This window comes from Didymosphaeria variabile, assembly GCF_027946475.1.
Source record: "Didymosphaeria variabile strain IMI 356815 chromosome Unknown scaffold_5, whole genome shotgun sequence".
In the NCBI taxonomy this organism is placed as follows: Eukaryota; Fungi; Ascomycota; class Dothideomycetes; order Pleosporales; family Didymosphaeriaceae; genus Didymosphaeria; species Didymosphaeria variabile.
Genome location: NW_026611624.1, coordinates 2,486,441 through 2,508,520, shown reverse-complemented (window position 1 = coordinate 2,508,520; position 22,080 = coordinate 2,486,441). Strand labels below are relative to the sequence as shown.

Genomic DNA, 22,080 nt, shown 5'->3' with positions numbered 1-22,080 from the left:
CGATTGTCAATAGAAAGTGAGAAGTGATTATCAGTAAAGGCGTCTGATCGAGCAATCAATGCTTTAATAGGGTTGGCAACCCGGCAACGCGGCCCCAGCTCACATGCACAGCTTGGCGTTAAAGAAAAGTGGCGTCGGGCTTCGTAGAAGGCAGTCATGTAGGCCTGAGGCGAACGGCTGTTCGTTCCACTCATAGACATGCCCGAGGACCACATGGGTTGTCTGCGAATCCTGCTGTCATTTTTACTGGTCTACAAGTGTACGACTATCGCGTCATGGCTTTAGTCCTTGTCGTGGATCGCATCGATTTGCAAAACAAATTCTTGGTATTCACGGAGACGCCGTCAAAGCTGACGAACGACAAGTCGAGAAATAGGAACGTGGGCAGCACGTTGCGTCTCTGCCTTGTACCGGGGGGTGGAGTGCCCAGCAAGTCCGCTTGCTTGGTTCGCTTGGCGGGGTCATCCTTCCGCCAGGCTGGTGGTCCACTGCCATATTTGAGGCTTGGTCTACGTGTTTTCGTGGGACTTCCGTGGACCCTCGCGGCGGGCATTGAAAAAGACATAGCGTAAGGAGTGGGAGTGTTTGAGGGTTCTGGCTCTGTGGGACATGGCTTCGTGGAACATGGCCTTCCACGAGTCCGACACTAGATCAGATGGATTAAAGAGAGACATATTGAGGAGCTCAAGACATCTAGTAGGAGGATCAACATTTCGTTTTGTATATCTGGTGATGAAGCGCAAGAAATCGCCGCATGTCGTCCCCTCGCCTGCCAAGACGTCACTAAGCCTCATTGAGTGAGCAACTAGCGCCTGCAAATAGCTCGAAACCCGTGGACGCATCACGCCGCGTCTTTTTCATCTCATCTCAACATTTCGCCCATTGAAAGTCTTCATTGTGATTTTGATTCTTCTCGGGTCAGATTGGTTGGCGCTATGGATGATTTAGGGACTGCACTGGTTTATGGACTGTAAACTTACCTACGGTAGCTGTCGGTTGAACGCACGGCATGAACGCAGATTGGATCCCCTCGGAGGACAGATATTTTTTATCAAAAAATATCAAGATTCCTCTATGGCGATAGTGCAGTAATCCTCAGCAGACTTCAACATTCGTCAACTCGCGCTCCACCTTCACCTTCTCATATCTTTCATCCGAGCCTGTCTCCCTCGCCGCATCTTCGTTGGCCACCACACCCTGCGGCCGCTTTTCCTGGTCCTCGCACAACATACTTTGGTTGAAAGCCTGCTTACCTAGTGGGGGGATATATCATTGGTGGGATTGTACACACATAAGTTTTATGGATTGAGATCCATATGGGAGGTTTCGGTGGGTATGATAAGAAGTCTTCGACGCGTGAGATGTAGTCCAAGTCGAAGGTCTGCCAAATGACGATGACTTTCTCAACGACATGGTCACGCTTTGCAGTCGAGGACTGGATGCCGGTTTCCCTAAGGGCGAAAAGCAGCTGTGACCGGGTGGAACGTCTCAATATCCAGTGGGAGTCAGTGAAACCGGGTTCTGGATGTTTTCGTGGACCATTTGAAGACGCGGCTGTATGTAATGCTGTAATTGACCTACGGTAGCCTCAGCAATGGATTGTGGTCATGTTACAACGTAGCCTATGCCTAGTGGGTTGAGCGTTTGTCCCAGGGCATTTGGACTGATTCGGAGTACGAGAAAGTATTGTGGTGTCCGCCGACTGCCGGATCGATGCTAACCTTGAATAAGTGCTGGTGATAGCTGAAACTATATAGTCAGTCGTGGCACACCAATTACTTGAAGTCAAGACCTACAGAGCCATGACCCCCGTCAGCAAGTCGAGTGTCTAAACTCACGTCAGAGCAGTGCTGAAGCTGAAGACTGGCGGGCGATTTACACTCTTATACTAACCGTATTTTCCTTGTCCTCGTCATTGTTTTCACGAAGCGACTTTCGCTGGCTGGCAAAGTGTTCAGGAAATGTGTAGTCGATATGAGCTATAAATTTAGAGCAAGGAATCGGCTTATAGAGACGACGTACCGTAACATTCGGAACCTAAGAACGTCGAGAAGACGAAGTCCAAAACGCGACATCGGTTTCCTCAAATAGTGTCAGCCCTTCTTCTGCTTGTGTCCAGCACTGAGCTGCACATAGCGTAGATTCGAAACCTTTTCCTTAGTGGGGAGCTTCCAAGTCAACAGTTCTCTGGTGTCCTTGAGGGGTTCCTGGGGTATGTTTCTCGAAAAGTCCTCATTAATCGCCGTCACATGCGTGTAGATTTGAAGATCTGGTCCCGCTTTGCGCAGTCGTTCAAGATGCTGTTCCGATGGTGCGGACACCGTAAATATGAGGAGGTAGTTTAGGCATCGGGCGCTTCGAGAAGTTCGGTCGACAATAGAGAAGAGGAAGAAAGGAAGCAACAGGTCGAGGAAACGAGACACCAACCGAATGCGATAATGCCTCTCGGAAAGACATGCTTCTCATGCTACATGAGAGGCACGGGACGAGTTCGTGATATGAACACGATTTCGTTCGTAGCGAGTGAACTTTGCCAGATGAAACAGATCACAACCGTGGGCGCTTCTCATGTAGATTAAGCAGTCTGATAAGAAATCAGAGGTTTCGTGCGGCTCTCAAAGTCTCGGCTACCTAGTTTCCAAAAAAATAGGGGCTCGAAATGCTCTATTCAATTCCTCCCTCAGATTTGGCTAGGCCCGCAGGTGACGGCGCTGTGGACTAGTGCTGGCGTTTCCGAGGGATGTAGGGGCAGGCCTGGGAGCCATCAAAGCTGTAACATAGAACGAGCTGATGCAGGTGACTACCACAAGTATCCATCACAAATCTTATATCATCCACCTCCTTCCTGGTTCGACTCTAATATCTTTCCCCTTTCATCTTTTTACTGCGCTCTATTGCTTAGGCTTGTGATTATTGGGAGACGAGAGGATCTTCTGACAGCTAATCAGAATGTCCGCTTTTCAGCAACCGAGCCATAGAGTCGACGACGAAGCGTAGATTGTGGAAACTTTTTCTATTGCGCGATCTGTAAGCCTTACTAATTTCTTGAGATAGACGTCTTGTTTCTGTACGTACTTGGTGAGAACATTTGTAGTATGCCGGACAGCGATTGTGCAATGCGGCAGATGTCATCTCGTACACTGACCCTCGATATGGCATTCCGACCATGTTCCCGGCTCTATAGCCGACACCCTTACTAGAACTGAGCTTATCTTGAATCGGAGAAACCCTACCATGAGATAGATATTCTTGAGTTCCGACGATCTTCGTCTGGAGTGGATTCAGCTGCAATCCTTACAACGATCTACGTGCCAATCTGACCAGGCCCTCAACTCAAGTTAGAATTGTGCAGCCCCGAGGTACTTATCGATGGTTCCGGCTCCGAAAAATATTGCAGTAGCCCTCAGATATTATGTCTAAGTGAGCACCTAAGCAATCTTTCCGAGGCGGTACAAAATGCGTGTTGCACAAAGGCATACAATTTGGGTACCCCGTCATCCAAACTTGCTGGGCACAACACTGTATTGAAGTACATGAAGGCTAACGAGGAGATAGGACTGCGCTCACTGTGCTGCATATTTGAAATATTGATCACCACAAGGCGGCCGGAAATACGATAAGTAAATTGGTTGTGGCGATGATCGTGAACCATTCGTTCAAGCTTGTGATATGATCCGAGCTGCAAGCGGAATGTCTGGGCTGTGTTACAGGAGATCCGATATGTTGTACTAGCGTACGTCCAACGCCATGCGGTTTGCGGCTTCCATGTCATAGGTAGATAGCTCGCATTCCGATCACCGCCACCTGTTCATGCGAACGGCGTGCGTTACCGCCTGACTCAAACGGTCACCGTCCGCTTGACCATCTGTCGGAGCTCGTGCGCCGATGTGCAACCACTCCACGTGGGTGGACGGTGGACACCGTCACGAAGAACACGCAACATCGCCTCACCATGCGATAACGATTTCCTACAGCAGTCCAGACACCTGCGCTCTTTGTTTCGACCCTCTTTGTCCAAGTGGCTCAGGGCTTTGTTCGAGCAGGCATTGTATGGGGGCTGTATGCAAGTGTTGGCCGTAGTGAAAAAACGCTGCACAGGCGAACAATGAACAGTCCGACGATTCACCTACAACAATAGATCTTATCTTCACCGCCAGCTTACGCCGCACAATGAGGAGGCTGGGTCGTCAATAGGCGGTAGCTCGCTGCACTCACCAACGTTTGCAATATGCAGACTTCAATCACTCGCTCATCGACCTCACATCTCTCCCCGGAAGTCACAGGCGCTACTCTTGATCCCCAGGTCCTGAACTCGCAGCAACAACGCACGACGCAAACTTCGAGATCAAGGTACGTTATGGATGCCGCAAGTCGGAACACGTCTTTCTCCTCATTGAACGAATCATACCTGGACCGCGCGGAGACGAAGTCGCAACCCATCAATGTCGTCCGCCCCGACATGCGCCGCAGCTCTTCCGCAGAACATAACGCGCTCATGCGACAGATCATGGCCCCGTGGGGATCTCTCTCTTCAACGCCGCCAGGATGTCGCGCGGTCAGCTACAGCAGCTGGCGCCGCTTCTCAGCTACCTCATCAAACCAGAGCAAGTCCCGCAATGAGATGACGGCCTCGGCACTTCTCGAAGTGAATGGCCTGGCACCTGAGTTTGACCCGCCGGTGCTTGAACGATGTAACCTTAGCATCGCCGAGGAGGTGCTGTGCGGAAATCCCACGGCCGAGCAACTGCCAGAATTACCCCAGGTTAGATACAACGTCCGGGGCCAGCGCTACCACCCGCGCTTCCAGCGCACACAATCCAGCCGAACAAGCTCGACAGGCTCCTGGACGACGCTCACGAGCGACGGTATTTCTCCTCCAGGAGCACCAAAACCGATCGCTTTCAAGAAGCAAATGGTCAGACCGACTAGGACGAGCTCTCTCCTTACGATGGGCTTCAAGGGCTCGCCGAAGACATCTCAGCGTACGGAGCCACCGAGAGAAGCGTTGGTCAAGATTGGGAAGGAGTTCGGTATCGAGAGCCTGAGCATTGATGATCTGCCCGAGGATGCCTTCGAATCGGACAGCGAGAATGAAGACTGAGAACACAGGGAGTGCAGAGAAAGTACCTACGATACAAACACACATCCTCTCATGGATCGAGATAAGCAACACGCAGGTCAACAGCACTCATCAGAGTCGTGGATCGAAGGAGTAGGGTTATACAGTGGTCCATCACAGTCAGGAGTGATAACGTTTCAGAGTACGGAAACGAGATTTCCAGAGACGAAGGCGCAGCATTGGTCATTTTAATAGCGAGTGGCAGTTCTTTGTTAAATGGATTATTCAGGGAGTGCGCCTGCATCTGGCGTTCAGTGCCCTGGCCGCGACGCGGTCCAAGCTCCCCATTTTCCATTGATGACGGCGCTTCGGCGAACGTCAGTCCATCAGTTCGCTTGTACATAGCTACGACTACTCAATCGCATAATCGCATACTGATCATGGAGCGCTCATTCCTCAATTGCACGCGATCTCTTTCTAGGTCTTTCACTTTCCACAGTGCCTCCAAAGGAACGATACGAAGCTTCTCGACGACTTTGCGCCCTACACATTCGCCCCAAACTTCGCAGACGCCCTCAAGACACCGCCGCTGTCTCCACTCTACACCTTCGAAAAACGATTCACGTAGATCACACGGCCGCGAGCACCCATCCGACGAGAACACCCAACCGACTGACTTCTCCTCGCTCGACGTTCTGCGCAACACCGCTGCACCCGCAACATCCATCGATGCCTGTACGAGCGAAGGTTTCGCGCTGAACAATAACATGCGCATAGCCGGCTGCGGTGTCCTTCTTGTCGGTGGCGAAGCCTATCGGTGGCGACCATGGTTAAGCCAGCACCGGAAAGAAGGGACTATACAAGACGGCGCAAGAGGAGATGACGCGATGACGGGGCGGCTTTTGAACGCGAAGGGACAGTGGGAGGTACCTGATGAGGCTTGGGGGTTGTTGGACGTGGTGTGGCCGAAGCCTGGTATGGGATAACCCCTACAAACTTTGTTGGAAAGCTTGACTGACTAACGGCTGGCTCATAGATTTGTTAATTATCGGGACTGGACCGCGTGTTACACCTATTGCGCCGGCTATGAGGAAGTATCTGAATGATCTGGGCATACGGCTCGAGATTCAGGATACGAGAAATGCGGCGGCACAGTTTAACTTGCTGGCGACGGAGCGTGGTGTGCAGCAGGTTGCGGCAGCGCTGATACCGATCGGATGGAGAGAAGGGCGGCAGGCCTGAGAAAAGCTCCCGAGGTGAGGAGCGCATGCGGATATCGGTTCATCTCGCACACCCTGTGGATCATTGTAACAACTGTATACGACTTGACGACGTACGGCGGCAAAATATCGATCGTGCCTCGATGCTCTTGTGAGTGTCTTATATCGGAGACAACTTGATGAGTCAACACTACGTGTGTCCTATTCTTTGTGACGTGTTTGCGAATATCACTTGAAGAATCATTTACTACCACATCACTTGCCACAAGTACTCTTTGGCAAACGCCACATCGGTTCCTTCTTATAGTCATATCTTTGCTCGTTGAAGTGCTCAAAGTCACCGATAGTTAATCCATGAAAGGTCCTTTCCGCAGAATGTGGGACAGCATGGTCAGGTGGAGCTTCGGTCCGCACTCAAAGGTAAAGCAAGGTAACGATGAGACAGAGAAAAGCGCTTCAACGCTGCCGACACAAAGTTCAAAGCGTAAGAAACGCACAGATGCCCACGTTTTCACGAACATGGATCAAACGCGTGGTGCACCTTCCCTTCTCTCCAAAAAGGGAAAGAGCGATGCGGCCGCGCCCGTGGTATCACATACATCGATCTCTGGAACTGCTCCACCTCCCACGCGCCACGCGCTCGCTACCAGCCCACCCGAAATGTCTTCACCCAGCAATTCTTCCTCATCATTATCATCCCCACTTTCGTCTCCCTTAGCCGGTCCAAGCCCAAAACCTAGCCGGGATAGACTCACTACCCCGAATACACTCGCTGCTACCACCACCATCCCGGACTCCGACATTCACAACATAGACAAAATAAACGACCACCAACTCACTCCCATCACCATGACCTCCATCAACGCACCTATCTATCCCGTTCCCGACCCTGTCGCAGAAGCGTTCCTAGAGCCGGTGAAGGTGCAACTAAAGAAATTGCGGTTGTCTACTGCGAGTGCGGCGCCGCCGGCGAATATGAGTGCCCATTTCAGGGTAAAGAGCCACTTGCAGTTGGTGAGGGAGCGATTGGAACCAGTGGGCAGTTTCATCGTGAAGGAAGCGAAGGGTGATGCGGGGTTAGAGATGAGAGTTTGGTGCGTATTAAGCCCATGATGTTGAGTTGCAAGATGAGATTATCTTGGACCAATTCAGGGCATTCAAGTCAGGAGAATAAAACCTGACATACAACATAGCCACCACATCGCAAAGCAACACTGGCCGCTTCCCACACCACCCGGCGAGGCTACACACCTCCGCATCCACGAAATGTACCGCAACACGCTTTACAAACGTGCCCAGCTTGCTCTCAGACCACCACTAGCAGTGCAACACGAACCACGAACAAGCACGCCGCCTCCGCCGTTGGAGTCCCACGACGAGGAAGGTAGCCCCGACGAGATGCCTGCCCTTGAAACTTCGACTTCATTTGGAAAGAGCGTGAAGACTAAGATCTCAAATATCTCGAGGAGAGTTACGAGTACGTTTCACAAGAGCAGTAAGTCTATCTCTCTTCTCATGTAGAGTAGCCAAGATGTACTCACACTACTGTAGGTCCGTCCGCCACTCAGGAAGAGCAAGATGACAATGAAGAAGTTGAAGAAGAGGATGAGGTAGACTAGGATCTACAGCTCAGTCTATTGATTCAGGCGGAGTTTTGCAGTGATGATGGAAGACGGGGGAGAAACGGTGGCGAATGGAAGAGGTTGTGCGGACTATGGTCCAGAATGTAAACTCATTGATGTTTTGGGTTAAGAAGGATGTTGGATGTTGTACTGGGAACATGCAGCAGAATATGCAAAAATTGGGAGAATCGGTCTTGAGATTGCCCAGCGTGGGTCCATACGGTGCATTGGAAGCTCATTGCACGTTCGACATTTATCTGATGTCACGCCTCAATGAGGTGACTCGTCATAGTCACATTCACAGATCAAGATGCTAAAAGTTTCTTTCCAATATACTAAAGCATTCCGCTACCATGCAGACACTGGCACCACACAGACTGCCCAGCCAACCCTCAATGCTCTCTAACAGGGCCATTGCACGTACATGGTGCTCCCCATATCGAATTCTTCCAAACTAAACTTAACATTCGCACTATGCCATAACCATAAGAGGAGACTGATCGACTGGAACAATGAAAGGTAGTCCTACGAGGCCCAAAGAAAGTGAGGCAATGAAAAATCTAACGCCGTCCATCATGTCCCATGCATCTTGCGTGAAGAGTATGATTGTGTGTACATTACCAGTCCTTAGTGAGGGCTGGTTGTCATGTCGAGACCTGCTCGCGCAATCCACTGGGCTCGGGCGCCTTTTTATGCCTTCGACCGAGGAGTGTTGCGTTGTCCAGGCTAAGCTCGAAAGCGCCCTTGCTCTTGACCTGGCGTTTGGCTGCTGCGGCCACAGCAGGCGAATGTTGGCCATACCCACGTTCTTGACGAGGCGCGGCAGGTTGCCGTGCTTGGGCTGCGGCGGAAAGGGTTGTGTTGCGCATTTTCTGTTCCATAGCAGAGACATCGGACGCTTGCGACTTAGGAAGCTTCGCAGGAGGATGTTGTGCCGATGAATCATACGGTACCGACTCGTTCGAATATTCGTCGTCTTCGTCCTCGTCAAGCGCATTCAGGGAGTTGATGGCGTTTGCGCCCCGGTAACCTTGCTTGAAATTCTTTCTCCTCTTACCCTCCTCTTCCTGTCGATGTACAGCATATCCAACGTCAAACACTTCTCGCAAGTTGACGGCACCTGGAGATCGGAAGTCCTGGCGTCTGGCTCCCGGTGACTCTAGATAAGCAAAGTTTTGCTGGAGAGGGTTGCCGCTACCAGCTGCCTCGAACGCATTTTGCTTTTGTCGAAGGGCAGGGGTGGCCAGAGGTGGCGCGTCGTGAGCGGCGTAAGTAAGCTCATCTGCTTCCCGAATCCAGGGGTGGTTGAGGAACTGGTTGATGTCGTATCGCTTCTCAGGGTCAACAGTCAAAAGATGCGAGACCAAGTCCTGGGCAGGTTTGGAGATATCGTCCCACCATGGCGACAGGAAGGTATATTGGCCGCGTGCGACCTTTTCGGTAAGCGTCTGGATAGACTCATCGTAGAATGGCGGAAAGCCGCAGAGGAGTGTGTACAAGACACACCCCAGTGCCCACATATCCACACTCTTAGAGTATCTCTCATCTTTTACGATCTCAGGGGCAGTATAGCCGACTGTGCCACATGGCGTCATAGTCTGACTATCCCAGATGACCTTTGACAGACCGAAATCCGCGATTTTGATAAGGCCAATACCACCAGCGCCCTGACCCTTCACAAACTCACCCTCATCTGCCTTGTCCTCGTCATCAGGACCTCGCGGCTTCGGGTTGCGGGTAGGGATGAATGGGGTGGGGTAGAACAGAAGGTTCTCTGGCTTGATGTCACTGAATCATGACGTCAGTGGATGGAAACCTTGGTAAGACGAAGTGGATAGAGACATACCGATGCACTACACCTGCCTCTTCGTGGAGGTACTGTAACGCTTGGGCCACCTGAATGATGACGTGCCGTGACAGATCCTCACTAAAGTACGTCAGGCGGACGATTTGGTGGAAAAGCTCGCCTCCGGGGCAAAGCTCCAGAACGAGGTAGTAGTATTGCCGGGATTCGGAGAAGTCGATGAGCTTGACAATGTTGGGGTGGTCCAGTTGTCGCATGATCTGAACTTCCTTGAGGATGTTCGCTCTCTGTACGTCATCACGTCAGTGTCTGCCTCTCTCAAACAAATGTTGGGGAGAGGCTGATGCTGCCGGGACCGCGCAAAAGGCTCGTAGTTTTGCGCACCTCGACCGTTTTGGGAGCCTTCTTGAAGTCCGGATGCATATGGTTATCGCCCTACACCGACCACACGTGTTGGTAACTGCTACTCACTGTCGAACCAACCGAACCTTCGTGATGCAGGGACAGGATTGAAGAATCAAAGGAGATGGGCAGAAAAGGGCAAGTCCACCGGGGGGTACTAACCTGGCTGGAGTTCATCTCAAACTTGCGCACCACCTTGATGGCGACCTCGCCGTACTGGCCATTGTTATCGCGTGCTCGGTAGACGTTGCTGAAGGCGCCGTCGCCCATCTTCTCGACCAACGACCATCGCTCGAGGCCAGGGTACTTGGGCAGCTTGCCCTTGGCTTCACGCTCCTCTGCCACGATACGCTCGAGCACTGTAGGGTCAATGTCCCTGTTCTTTGAGCCGGCAGCGGCGTTCGCCTGGTGCTTCTGCTTTTCGCCTGCCGCGCGCGCTGCTACGTCGCCGGCCTGTGCGGCGATGTTGCGGTTGTCGATGGCGCCGACGGAGTAGTCGCCGTGGGGCGCCACCTGGTGCTGCTTCTGGGCCTGGTGCATTACGGGCTCGCTGATGCCGGCATGGTGAGGCTCAGGGTGGTGTTGACGCTGCGGTTGGTGCTGTGCGTGTACATTGGAGACGTTTGTGGTGGGCTCGCCATGAGCGGCGTTCCCCCGGGCCTGTTTACCATGGCGCAGGAAATTCTTGAAGTTCTGTATTGCGGCCATCTTAGTCTCGTGTGTGCGATGAGGGGGCGTGTACGGAATTTTGGTGAGGTGAGGGCGGGGTAGCGCTCAGTGAGGCGCTATGAAAGGGAGGCTGCGGCGGAGGCACTGAGGCAGTCCGGAGCAGGCAGGGAGGGAGGCGGTTGGACGTTGAGATGGCGGAGAATGCAGAGCAAAACACGCTTGGGGATTCGTAGAGGTCATGCAGCGCCCTGGCGACGCTGGCAGCCAGAACAAGGTGTGCTCGGCGGCGCTGCGTCATGGATGTGGCCCGTGCACTATGACGCTGCGTTCGACATCATACCCCAGAAGCGCGCCCAGCCTACGCATCTCGTGCGTGCCCGCCGGCCTCGCCCCTGCCCGTCCGAGATTGCCCAACTGCAGGAATGGAATGTCAGGGTCTGGCCGGGGCCTAATTCACTCACCTCAATCACGGCCATCCTGCTTCCCCGGCGGCTGTCTGCGTGCTGCTGCTCGCGGTGAAATAGCATGCGTTTGTCTGCCGTACCCGCTTGTGAGCCCAGTTCAGCGTTCGCTTACGGGAGCTGTATGCCGTGTTACGTCGATGGTGTCGTTTCTGCCCCTCTAATAAAGCCCTAGACGTGAGCAAGAAGGATGACGGTATGTGTTTCGCCGACGGGAGGTCTCGCAGCTGGCCCGTAGCGTTGTGCAAGGGTCGATGATACGGTGCTGGGGACACAGAGACGCAGTCTTGTTCGTTGGCGGTCCTGATCGCTGGCAAGGCTCCGTGCAAGGTATGTAATCCGGCGATGAATTCCAGCTGGGAGGTCCGGATCGCGATGCTGTCGGCCAACGGTGGGGACGAGGCAAAAAGCACAATCGGACAAGAGGTAAGAGAGACAAACCAGCCTCGGGGTCCCGCGCAGAGATATACAGTGCTGTGCTTTTCGCGGCGTTGGGGCTGCCACGCCAGCGAGAGGGCCGAACTCTCGCACGCGTCTGGTTGCGCCCGCCGGCGGTACGCGGAGCGACGGCTTCCCCGGCGTACTTCCAAGGTTCTCTATCGTGAATGCCTCAGCAGGAGCTGCTAGAGGTCGCTCAACGCACGCTAGACGACGTCGGCAGCGCCACCATGCGAATGAAGCCGACATGGCGCTGCCCGACGCGGCCTCATCTCATCGCCTGTCCGCTCATGCGATAGGCAGACGAGCAGGGCAGCCCCCATGAAGACCCTCTTCGCGCGTCACCGCTGACTCCTTTGTTGCAGCAATTCGCCTACCTTGCATGCTCATAAGTTTTTGAGTCCAAGGTCAATTCTGGCGCCGCGCAGATCTAATGCAGGGTCTAGCTGATGACATCATCACATGGCGTGGTGGGGCGAGGCTATCGTTTGCTCCTGTCGCCGCATCTGAAACATAGCCTGACGTTTGGGACAAAGCCAGGCCTCTCCCAGAGCACATCATATTTATCCCTTGGCTAGAGTATTGAGACCCGCGTCGTCGCCCGTTGCTCACGAGCAGGACGACGGTGGTGCTGACAATTGCTAGACGAGATTACTTTGTGCCTTCCCATGCAGGTACGCTAGCGTACAGTCCTTCTGCAAGTGGCCGTTCACCGCACCGGAGCCTCGCATGTGGATACAAAGAAAGTCACGCACGCGCAGACAATCATGGTACGTTCTACGAAGAACGTGGGTTGCGGCTCGCTTCTCTCGCGCCTTAGAATCCAGCGAGGCTCTCAAAGGGAGAGTCAAAATCGTGCTTGCCGGCCTGGAATGAAGTGTGAGGAAGTCTCCAGAAGAGCCTGAACCTTGGTATTACCCCACATGAACCCGTACTCTACCCGAAGCCGGACGACGCTGCGCGTGTTCGGATAACCCTCTAACAGACAAGAGAACGAGTCCCTCTTTTCGGATGAAGGGTAAGCTATGACCCGACTGGTATCATAGTGCCGCTCCCACCGCGTGGAAGTCACATCTCGGACGGCGACGGATGTGGTTTGTCAGGATACATAACCCTAACCCACGGTAAAACCCTCCAAAGTTCATGTACTCGATCTCGCAGAACGACTCGTTCTCAGTAAGCGACAATGGGCGACAATCTTCTTATGAAGGATGTCTGTGCTCGGATGAGTGGGGCGGAATGACTCCGAGCTCGGCACATCAGATTCTAGAGACGGCTGGGACCGCGTTCGAACAACACAACTTGCTTCATATTGTCCATCAAGTGTAGGCAGGCTAATACAAAGAGTGGTGTTTGATCACTGCGGATCAATTAAATCACAAGTCCTGAATACAAATGTTCGAGCACGCTCCCGCACGCTGGCATTACCTCTCGCATGGATGTGTATGTCGACTGTATGCTAACAAATCACTATGCTGTTAGCAACCTAGCCCTAGTCACCCCAAGACATACTGTTGTACAACTGACTTCAGCAGCTTCAACATCGGGCAAATCCCTAATCGACCATCATAAAATTATCATAGTCCATGGGAAGGAAACAATGTCTTCATCAGATGTAGATAAACATATTCTAGCTCAATTTGTTTAGTGCTCACGTGTAGCGCCGACAATGAAGCATTCGAACTGGCAGGGGGGGATTAGCGGCAGTATGCGTCGACGCGTTGACACATTTTGCTGGATTTGCTCGACCACGGCTGTTGAAAGCCGTGCAATGTCAATCCGTTCATGCCGGTAAGCATTCTTGTCTATTGCGTGAAACGTCGAAGTTCATAGTACGTGATGTGTTTTGAAAGAATCGTTGGCAGGCAATGGTTGCGCTTCCATAATTGCGAGGTAGGTTGGTTCGTGTGTTATTGAGGAAGTGAGAGAAAATGTTCGCGACACATGGCACTAATTTACACTTTTCATGTCGGGGGGAGATGCTCCCGCCATTCGCAAAGAGCAGCCCTAGTATGCAAAGGCAAAGCTGTCAGCCTAGCCAACTGAACGTTGCTCACTCACAGCTTAATTCTTCATTTGACGGCAGCATCCACCAGAATGACAGTGCTAGTGGCATCGACCCACCCGTACACGTGCACAGCATGCAGGACTGATCTCCACAAGGAAATCATAGGCACCCACGTGCTGAAGTTTGTACCTGGGCAACAGGTTCTCGGGCCAGTTCGATATCCGACCATCACTGCGACCATACCGTCGAGGTGTTTCCGCCCCGTTGCTCCAGGTTTGGCAGCCAATAGGCAGAACGTCGGGTTTCTCCACGCTCGCTCTTGCCCACAAGCGGAAGGTCCTTCTCCAGATTCTCCACACTTGTCTTTGCTTGGCATCTTGGCGACCATCGTTCTTCCGCCGCCGTCACGAGCATCGACTTGTTTTTCATCGCATGATGGCCGCCGAAAAAACTGCCGATGGCGGGACGATGCGGTGAAGATGGAAATCCGAAGGGGAGAGGATGTGGGGGAGGTAAACTGACCGAAAGGTATATAATGCGAAGATATCGTAAGAGTCTCATTGTGAATACGCCGAGAATTCTCCTTTTTCGCGATGATGATGATGGGAGACCTTTTCAGATGGCGCCGAAGGACGCTTCTCTCGTTACTCTTCACCTCGACATTGGGTTCTTTCACTTCAGCCAGACCAGAACCCATCTCCAAGAACCCAGCCCATTCACTCATGCCACGCTCCTCCAATGAAACTTTCCCGTACCGCGATGCATCATTATGTATCGACGACCGCGTGGATGATCTCCTCCACAGAATGACGATCGAGGAGAAGGCCGGGCAACTGTTCCACCTTCAGATGCAGATGGGTCCCAACGGCACTCTCGATCTCGGCAATGTCACAGCGCGTCGCAACAGTAGCGAAAACATGATCGGCGAGAAGCTGATGACACATTTCAACCTTGTAGGGGATGTTACCGATGTTCGAGTAGCCGCAGAGTGGTACAACCGCATACAAGAACGTGCGCTACAGACCAGGCTTGGGATACCGATCACACTTTCATCCGATCCGAGACATGCCTTCACAGAGAACATCGGGACAGGATTCGCGGCAAATCAATTTTCGCAATGGCCGGAAAGCTTGGGTCTTGCTGCTTTGCGAGATGCCGAGATCGTACAAAAGTTTGCTGAGATAGCTCGCGAAGAATACATGGCGATTGGCATCCGGACAGCGCTTCACCCACAGATAGATCTCGTGACTGAGCCGCGATGGGCGAGGATTGGGAACACCATGGGTGAGGACGCTAATCTGACATCGGAACTTGTTGTTGCCTACCTGAAGGGATTCCAAGGCGAAGAGCTTGGTACGCACTCGGTTTCAACAATTACGAAGCACTTCCCTGGTGGTGGGCCTATGGAGAACGGGGAGGATAGCCATTTGACATACGGAAAGAACCAGACATATCCGGGTCACAATTTGGAGTACCATCTCATTCCGTTCAAGGCGGCCATCGCAGCAGGAGCTCGTCAAATTATGCCTTACTACTCACGACCGATTGGTACTGAATATGACGAGGTTGGCTTTTCGTTCAACAAGGGCATAATTACTGATCTCCTCCGTGGTGAGCTTGGTTTCGAGGGAATTGTCTGCAGTGACTGGGGGCTTATCACCGATACCGTGATTGCAGGACAGGACATGCCTGCCCGGGCGTGGGGTGTTGAGTACTTGAGTGAGCTTCAACGCGCAGCCATGGTCCTCAATGCAGGTGTCGATCAATTCGGCGGCGAGCAACGGCCTGAGCTTATCGTCGAACTGGTGAACACTGGAGTCATTCCCGAAGAGCGTCTGGACGTTTCGGTCCGCCGCCTTCTCCGCGAGAAGTTCACTCTCGGTCTCTTCGACAACCCATTCGTCGACGTTGAGGCGGCAGTTCAAGTGGTCGGCAACCCCTACTTCCGCCGCATCGGCAACGAAACCCAGCGAAAGGCATACACTCTTCTCACCAACAACGACGATACACTGCCTCTTGAGTCCGACAGCACCACCAAATACTACGTCGAAGGTATCGAAGCATCCCACCTCGAAGCCCGCAACATCTCCCTCGTCTCCACGCCCGAGGAAGCCGACCTAGCCCTCATCCGTCTACAAGCCCCATACGAGCCACGACCCGGCGGCTTCGAGAAGAACTACCACGCCGGTTCACTCGAATACAACGCCACCGAGAAAGTCCGACAAGCAGCCATCTACTCCGCCGTCCCCACCATCGTCGACATCTACCTCGACCGACCCGCGGCTATTCCCGAGATCGCCGAGTCGGCGAAGGTGCTACTAGCCAACTTTGGAGCGGGACCTGACGCCTTTCTAGATGTGATATTCGGTGTTGATGGAGCACAGCCTCAGGGCAAGCTGCCGTTTGATTTACCAAGGAGTATGGCAGCTGTGGAGGCTAGCAAGGAAGATGTGCCGTTCGACACAGAGAATCCTGTGTTTCGGTTTGGGCATGGATTGAGGTATGCGGAGGCCTGTTAATGCCTGATCTGTCATGATCAAATAATGAATACGTGAATGACCAAAATATAATGTACTGGGTCCATGTTGCGTGTCATACACTTCCACGAATGACTAAAAACAAAGTCTGCATCACACCACCTCAATATTCCTCATAAGCGTCCAAACTTACGATTCACACCCGTAAATGTCCACCCTTGTTGTTGCATTTGCTGTATATGCCTAGTGCACATCGGACAATAGCCCGTTTTGTTTTTCGAGATCGGGTGGTGGCCGTTAGTACATCTCATCCCACGAGGATCATAGATGTTGCGGTCGTCCGTGGGGTTCTGATAGAGGAAGCCGCGGAAGTCATTGCAGAAATATGCACGCGCGGCGAAGTCTCGGTGACCACAGCCGGTGTAGGTATAGAGGACATCGTAGCACATCTGGTGCAATCGTGGCACGGGTGGGTAGTCGTGAGTAGTTGAGGTGGATGAAATGTGACAGCTCCCAGGCCCTGTTGAACTGTGAGATGCGATACAGGTAGGCTTACTAGGGGCTAAGATGAAGAATGAGTGGAGGCTTTAGCCCCTATATGTGCTCGACGTGGTCCTGTTCGTCGTTCGTCCTGACGAGGCGAAGTGTAGTCGTGGATGGACTTGGTTCACGTTAGCATTCGCATTTAAACAGCACTTAGGTACATGCCCATGGTGATAGCTGTGCGGCATGCTGTCCTGGGCTAAACTCAGATCTGGATGTGTTTGACCACAGGGCGCCTATCACATTGCACTGTGGGCGTGCCAGTGACACATCATCCAAAAGTCAAACTCTCTTCATAACGTGTTCGAAGATAGCCACTTGCATTCAGCAGTAAACTTTGCAAGGATATGCGATCTCCGATTTCGATACTGAAGCTGTAAGATATGTTCACAGCATAGTGACAAAAGTAGAACTCATCGTTGTGGGGCTGGGTCTCGGCTCGAATCCGAATGGCTCATGAAGATGTATTTCCATGCTGTGTCAAGAACACAAACATGGTAAACGTGGCTCGCTTGCCAGTGGTCCGACAAACGGTCGACGCCACTTCAGTCTCGCAGGGTCTTCCGAACCCGCGATCTTACACCAATACTGAGCCTAGACTGGAGGCCTTAGTTAGGGTGGTAGATGGATAATTCTAAGGGGACTATCACGTGCCACATGTTTGTTGTTTCTCGATGGTGGCAAAGGATAAATCATCATTGTGTGTTCAGCAAGCATCGAGAAACCAATCTGGACTGATTGCATTGCATGAACATCTTGCGTAAGGCGCTTGATGCTTACTGGATCCACATTTTCGAGTCGAGTTCCTCGTTACGAAGACGCGTGAGCAAAGTGTTGCGGCATTTCCCTTCCAAAGAAAATGGCCGGTTGCATACGCACCGTTCCATGAACGACACATAGTATTGCGTCCAAGATTTGAGTATCGCATAGCTTATCCTGGTATGACACGGGGCGTGTCGAAGATTTTATCAAGTCGATGTGGAAGCATTGGGTATGATCATGATCGTTATTCATTCATCCCTATCCGCCCTTCCTCTGCCCTACCTCCACACTTTTCCCAGATATAATATGAGCAATCGCCTCCATGTAATCGTATTATACAACCCACTCTAGGGGGCTCAAATAGAAGGTATATGCCAAAATCAAAAAGTAGAAGCCAAACAGAACGTAACGGAACAGAACGAGTCGTGACATCGTATACTCGTAAGCCCCCGAAAATCCAGACCAAATGCTGGACGCCAATTGCCAAAGATGGTCGAAAAAGATAGTTGGTCGTATAGATAAATTACGCACCGCGGTGTTAAGTATGAAGATGCGTTCCACCCGGCGTGCCGGGCTCCACATACCACCGACCCCCAATACTCTTCCTCAAAGCCTCTCGCCTTCTCTCTGCCCTCTTCTCCCGGAACCGCTCTTTCACCCCGCTCAAGCCAATGTATTGCACCTGCATGTTTTTCAAGCCGGGAATGCTCTTCCCCTGTCGCCATGTCCCGCGGTCGGTACGGCGCCTGGGTCGTTCAAGCGTATGCGTACTTGATGACGCCATCGATGTGCGTGACGGTCGTTTCTGGATGCGTGCCGAGTGGCTACGGCGAAAGGGGAGTGTGGGCGGCTGGATGAGAATCTTGGGCGATTCGCGTCTGGGCCATGGTTTGGATACCCCACGAGATGGCAGGTTGATGTGAGGTTTCCGCCTGTTGGTGCCTGATCTTTCCACGCCGAGAGAATTCCCAATCAGAAAGCCATTAGGTTTCTTGACTTTGTTGGTCAGCCTCCTGCCTAGAGCGCCCAACTTCCGTGGCGAAGGCGGCTCCTCGGAATCAGAATCCTCCACGTCGCTTGTGTCGCCTCCGCGCGGCAGGTAACCCTCGTCGCTTTCGGAGTCGCTATCTTCAAAGCCGTCCCAAAAGCCTCGGGGACGCCAGAAAGGATGCAGGCTGCCATCTTCGTCGTTGACTGTGGGAATGTGAACCTGGCCATGGCCGTGGTGCGAGACGCTAGCTGATCGACCGCGCATGCTAGACGCACGGGCGAGGAAAGGCGATATGAAGTTGTCCGAGTAGCGGCGTGCGCGTTGTTTCAGAGAGAGGCGACGCTGTGGATGCGAGTCGGATTGTTTCGGAGGACCAGGGGGACCAGGAACAAGTTGTCTCTCAAGTTCTTCGGCGGGAGTTGGTGGAATAAACTTGATCACAGGCGGCTCCGGCGGCTTGCGAGGATTCTTGAGTGGCGAATCTACCACCGTGAAAGTAGGTAGTTCGATTTGCATAGGCGGAGTCGAAGGTTCAAAAGTGAGGGTAGGCTGTTGAAGCTGCATCTGAAGGCCCTCGCTTGCGTCAAAGAAAGGCGGCGTGGAAGGTTCCTCAAGCTCTTCTACGTTAGGTGTTGCATAATGCGCTTCGTTTGCAATGTGTTCATGCTCCTGAGGCTGCTGGCTTGCTCGTGCGACTTGTTGCACGACCAACAAAGAGTTATTGTTGTGAGGATAGATGCTCACAGCCGTTGCTTCACTGACCTCGATAGGCGTATCCGAGAACTGCGAGAAAGGTGTTGTCTGTGAGAAAAGATGGCGAGCCATGGCGTGTTCATCACTTTTCGTAGTGGTTCGGTCGAAGCTCACGCGACCATTTTCATCAGTATGAAAAGAATGCCACTCATGACTTGATCGGGGAAGTTCCTCTGTATGCACGCGGTCCAAGCTGGGACGAAGAAGTGCATCTTGCGAGTTCGAGGTGCGATCCTGGCTAAGTGAGCTTCGTCTTTCCTCTGAACGCCCGCGCGCAGACAGTGATCCTCGGCGCGCATTTGGCACAGTACCGGTTGACGAAGCCCGATCCCTTAAGTTTTCCTGAATTTGAGGCGATTCGACGGCTGTAGGCTGTGTGCTTTCGGTGGAGGCCAATAAGTGGCGAACCCTTTCGAGCATTGCAGACGTAGGGCGAGTGCTCTGGTCGTCCGGATCATGGACCTCGTCTTCTCCCTCTTTGATTTCATCCGTGTGCTGAATGGGAAGTTCCAATGGAATTTCGGGCAACGATTTGTTGACATCAAGCATTGCATTTGGTGCTGCATTTTTGCGAGTCGGTGAATTTTTGCGTATCAACTTGGGGAGCAAAAGATCGTGCATCTTCTCATCAGGCGACGCTGGTGAAGCTACCTCTACGTGCGCTAACCTCGACGAGGCCTTCCGTTGGCGTCTCGGACTAGGACTTTCAGGCGGTGACATATCAAAAGTGCTGTGCGAAATGGAAGGTGTGCGCGTGCGCGTAACTGCCTCAGGCGCAGATGCGATGCGTTTATGAGAATTTCTGGAAGGTTGATTTCGTGTTACCGAGTTTGACCAGCTCATGATGTCGGCTGCCGGTTGCAGCACGCTCTTGATCGATCGCTGATGGGCTAAAGTAACCGCAGCACTTTCCTCTGCACGTTGTCGGAGAGATGCCGGTGTGGCAGTACGGTCGTACATGGTGGCAGAATCCGAACTGTTGCGTTTTCCCCTGTCTTTGATGCTGGCTCTCTTGTGGACGAGTCGATGCAGCGGGACGTCATCCGATCGCATAGATGTCCGGGAGTAAAGCGTCGTTCCACTTTCAATAGGCGAGTCCGTATCTTGCCTGTATGCCAAATTCTTCCCCGAATGACGCAAGGTATGTCGCCTTTGCGGTTGTGAAGGCGTCACAACGACCATGGCTTCCACCACGGTCGACGCCATAGATGATGCGGAAAATCGCTTTTGCCCAGGGTCGTTGGTCTGCGTATCTACAGCCTCGATAGGCCAATTGATTGCCTTTGCGAAATTCTCGATGGAGGCAGTGTGCGGACTGTGTCTGCTCGCCTCGACGCGCTCGCGAAGGCTAGAGCTTCGCCGCGGCGTCGACCCTGCTACAGGGGATGCGGCTGGTGATGCAGGCTTAGGAACGTCCTGCTTCTTCTTCGGAGACGGCTTCGTGTTCCGTTTCCTGCGCACCGTCACATTCCGCATCAAATTTGTATCCCATTCCCGATTTGGTATGTCCTCCACATCCGGGTCACCCTGACCATCTAGCCCGCTTTCCATCTTGCTCGCCTCATTTTCGAGCGGCGCCTCTACGACCGTATTCCTAGGAGTGGTGTCATCTTCCTCGCGCTCGAAAGCCAGTCCTAAACCTCGGTCCTCTTCCACAACGCTTAACCGCGCACCTACGGGAGTACTCGATCGACTTTCTGTCTCGGATGATATTGGCTCTTCTCTGGCAGTCGTAAAGGACTCGGCGCGGGACGAGGGGTACGTGAAAGGGACCGGGCGTTCCGGAGTCGTCATGGATGCGGTGGCTCTTCTTGGTGGACTGGGATCGGGTGTAGGAGGACTGCGCTGGTTAACAGGGGTACTCAGAGTCGACTTGCGCGACGTCAGCGAGTTGACCAAGCTGTCTGCATGGGGTGGAGGGCTATAATCCGTCGCAGGAAGCCCGTCCTGTGAATTGGAAGGCGGAGTGGGGGGAAGGCCACTCTCTGCTTGGGCTGGAGCTTGAGGCGCCAGAGGTGTCGGTGTGGGTAGCTCGCTGCTGGCTTGCGACTCGGTCTCATCGTCTCGCAACAGCGTCTCTTCCTTGCGCGCAGCAGGTTCAAGCCTGCGATAGTCGTCGCTCCTGCGCGGAAACTGCTTGTGAGAACGAAGATTCGGCGATGCGGCAAAAGAGGATTCCAGCAAAGCGTATGCGTCAGAAGGCGATTCGGACATTCTGGTGAGACAGGACGGCTGAGCGCGCTGCTGGTCAGGCTTCGGATGCGGTGGTGGCCAACCCTCTAAACTTCAACGCCATCCCCTATGCGCGCAAATGAACAGAGTCGCGATGCATGCGACGTGGATACTCGAGATAGGAATATGCGTATGGGCGGTTGAGGCGTAACGTGCGGGCTTGCAGGAGGCGTGGGCGATGGTGACGCAGGTATCCGTCAGCCGAGATTTCGCGCTGCGAAGGCGATGGCGGTGGTGATACGTCGAGATAGCAAGGCTAGGAAAGCTTTGTCGTCCAGGCGATGATGTGCAATATCCGGATCCCCGCAGTGTGGTGGGCTCGTGGTGGAGGGGAGGGTTGGAGTGCAGGTAGCAGGAAGGAGCGGGTTGCAAGTCGCAGGTCGTTGGTCGCGCTTGCGCAGCGCGGCAGGATGGATGCAGCCCAATCACAGGAGCAGCACCGAGCGCACGAGTTTGGGGGCGTGATTCCGCGTGTGAAGAGGTCTATGAACAGGGTAGATTGACAATAAAGCTCGTGTGCGGGATAAGTGGTTCGGCTGGTTCCAAGGTGGCCAGATGGTTGGCGTCATAAAGGCCCCATTCCGCTGCATCGCCAAACCTCGCCCAACAGAGCCCCTCACCATGCAATACGAACGTGAT

The 22,080-nt window shown here is 53.1% G+C and overlaps 5 protein-coding genes across 5 annotated transcripts; 3 read left to right on the top strand and 2 right to left on the bottom strand.

The window, feature by feature from the left end:
* Positions 1–4,228: 4,228 nt before the first annotated feature.
* N0V89_007298 (uncharacterized protein) lies at positions 4,229–5,101 on the top strand (the record flags this gene model as incomplete). Its single annotated transcript, XM_056216062.1, has 1 exon — positions 4,229–5,101. One exon carries the CDS (start codon positions 4,229–4,231, stop codon positions 5,099–5,101), a length of 873 nt encoding a protein of 290 aa, XP_056070309.1.
* Positions 5,102–7,128: 2,027 nt separating this feature from the next.
* On the top strand, positions 7,129–7,898 carry N0V89_007297 (uncharacterized protein; the record flags this gene model as incomplete). The annotated part of the gene is made up of 3 exons (XM_056216061.1): positions 7,129–7,373; positions 7,473–7,774; positions 7,831–7,898. 3 exons carry the CDS (start codon positions 7,129–7,131, stop codon positions 7,896–7,898), a joined length of 615 nt encoding a protein of 204 aa, XP_056070308.1.
* Positions 7,899–8,545: 647 nt separating this feature from the next.
* On the bottom strand, positions 8,546–10,815 carry srk1 (MAPK-activated protein kinase Srk1; the record flags this gene model as incomplete). Its single annotated transcript, XM_056216060.1, has 3 exons — positions 8,546–9,689; positions 9,748–9,992; positions 10,270–10,815. The coding sequence occupies 3 exons, from the start codon at positions 10,813–10,815 to the stop codon at positions 8,546–8,548; spliced, it is 1,935 nt and encodes a 644-aa protein (XP_056070307.1).
* Positions 10,816–14,276: 3,461 nt separating this feature from the next.
* Positions 14,277–16,202, top strand: N0V89_007295 (uncharacterized protein; the record flags this gene model as incomplete). The annotated part of the gene is made up of 1 exon (XM_056216059.1): positions 14,277–16,202. The coding sequence occupies one exon, from the start codon at positions 14,277–14,279 to the stop codon at positions 16,200–16,202; it is 1,926 nt and encodes a 641-aa protein (XP_056070306.1).
* A 1,801-nt stretch (positions 16,203–18,003) lies between these two features.
* On the bottom strand, positions 18,004–21,423 carry N0V89_007294 (uncharacterized protein; the record flags this gene model as incomplete). Its single annotated transcript, XM_056216058.1, has 1 exon — positions 18,004–21,423. The coding sequence occupies one exon, from the start codon at positions 21,421–21,423 to the stop codon at positions 18,004–18,006; it is 3,420 nt and encodes a 1,139-aa protein (XP_056070305.1).
* Positions 21,424–22,080: the final 657 nt, after the last annotated feature.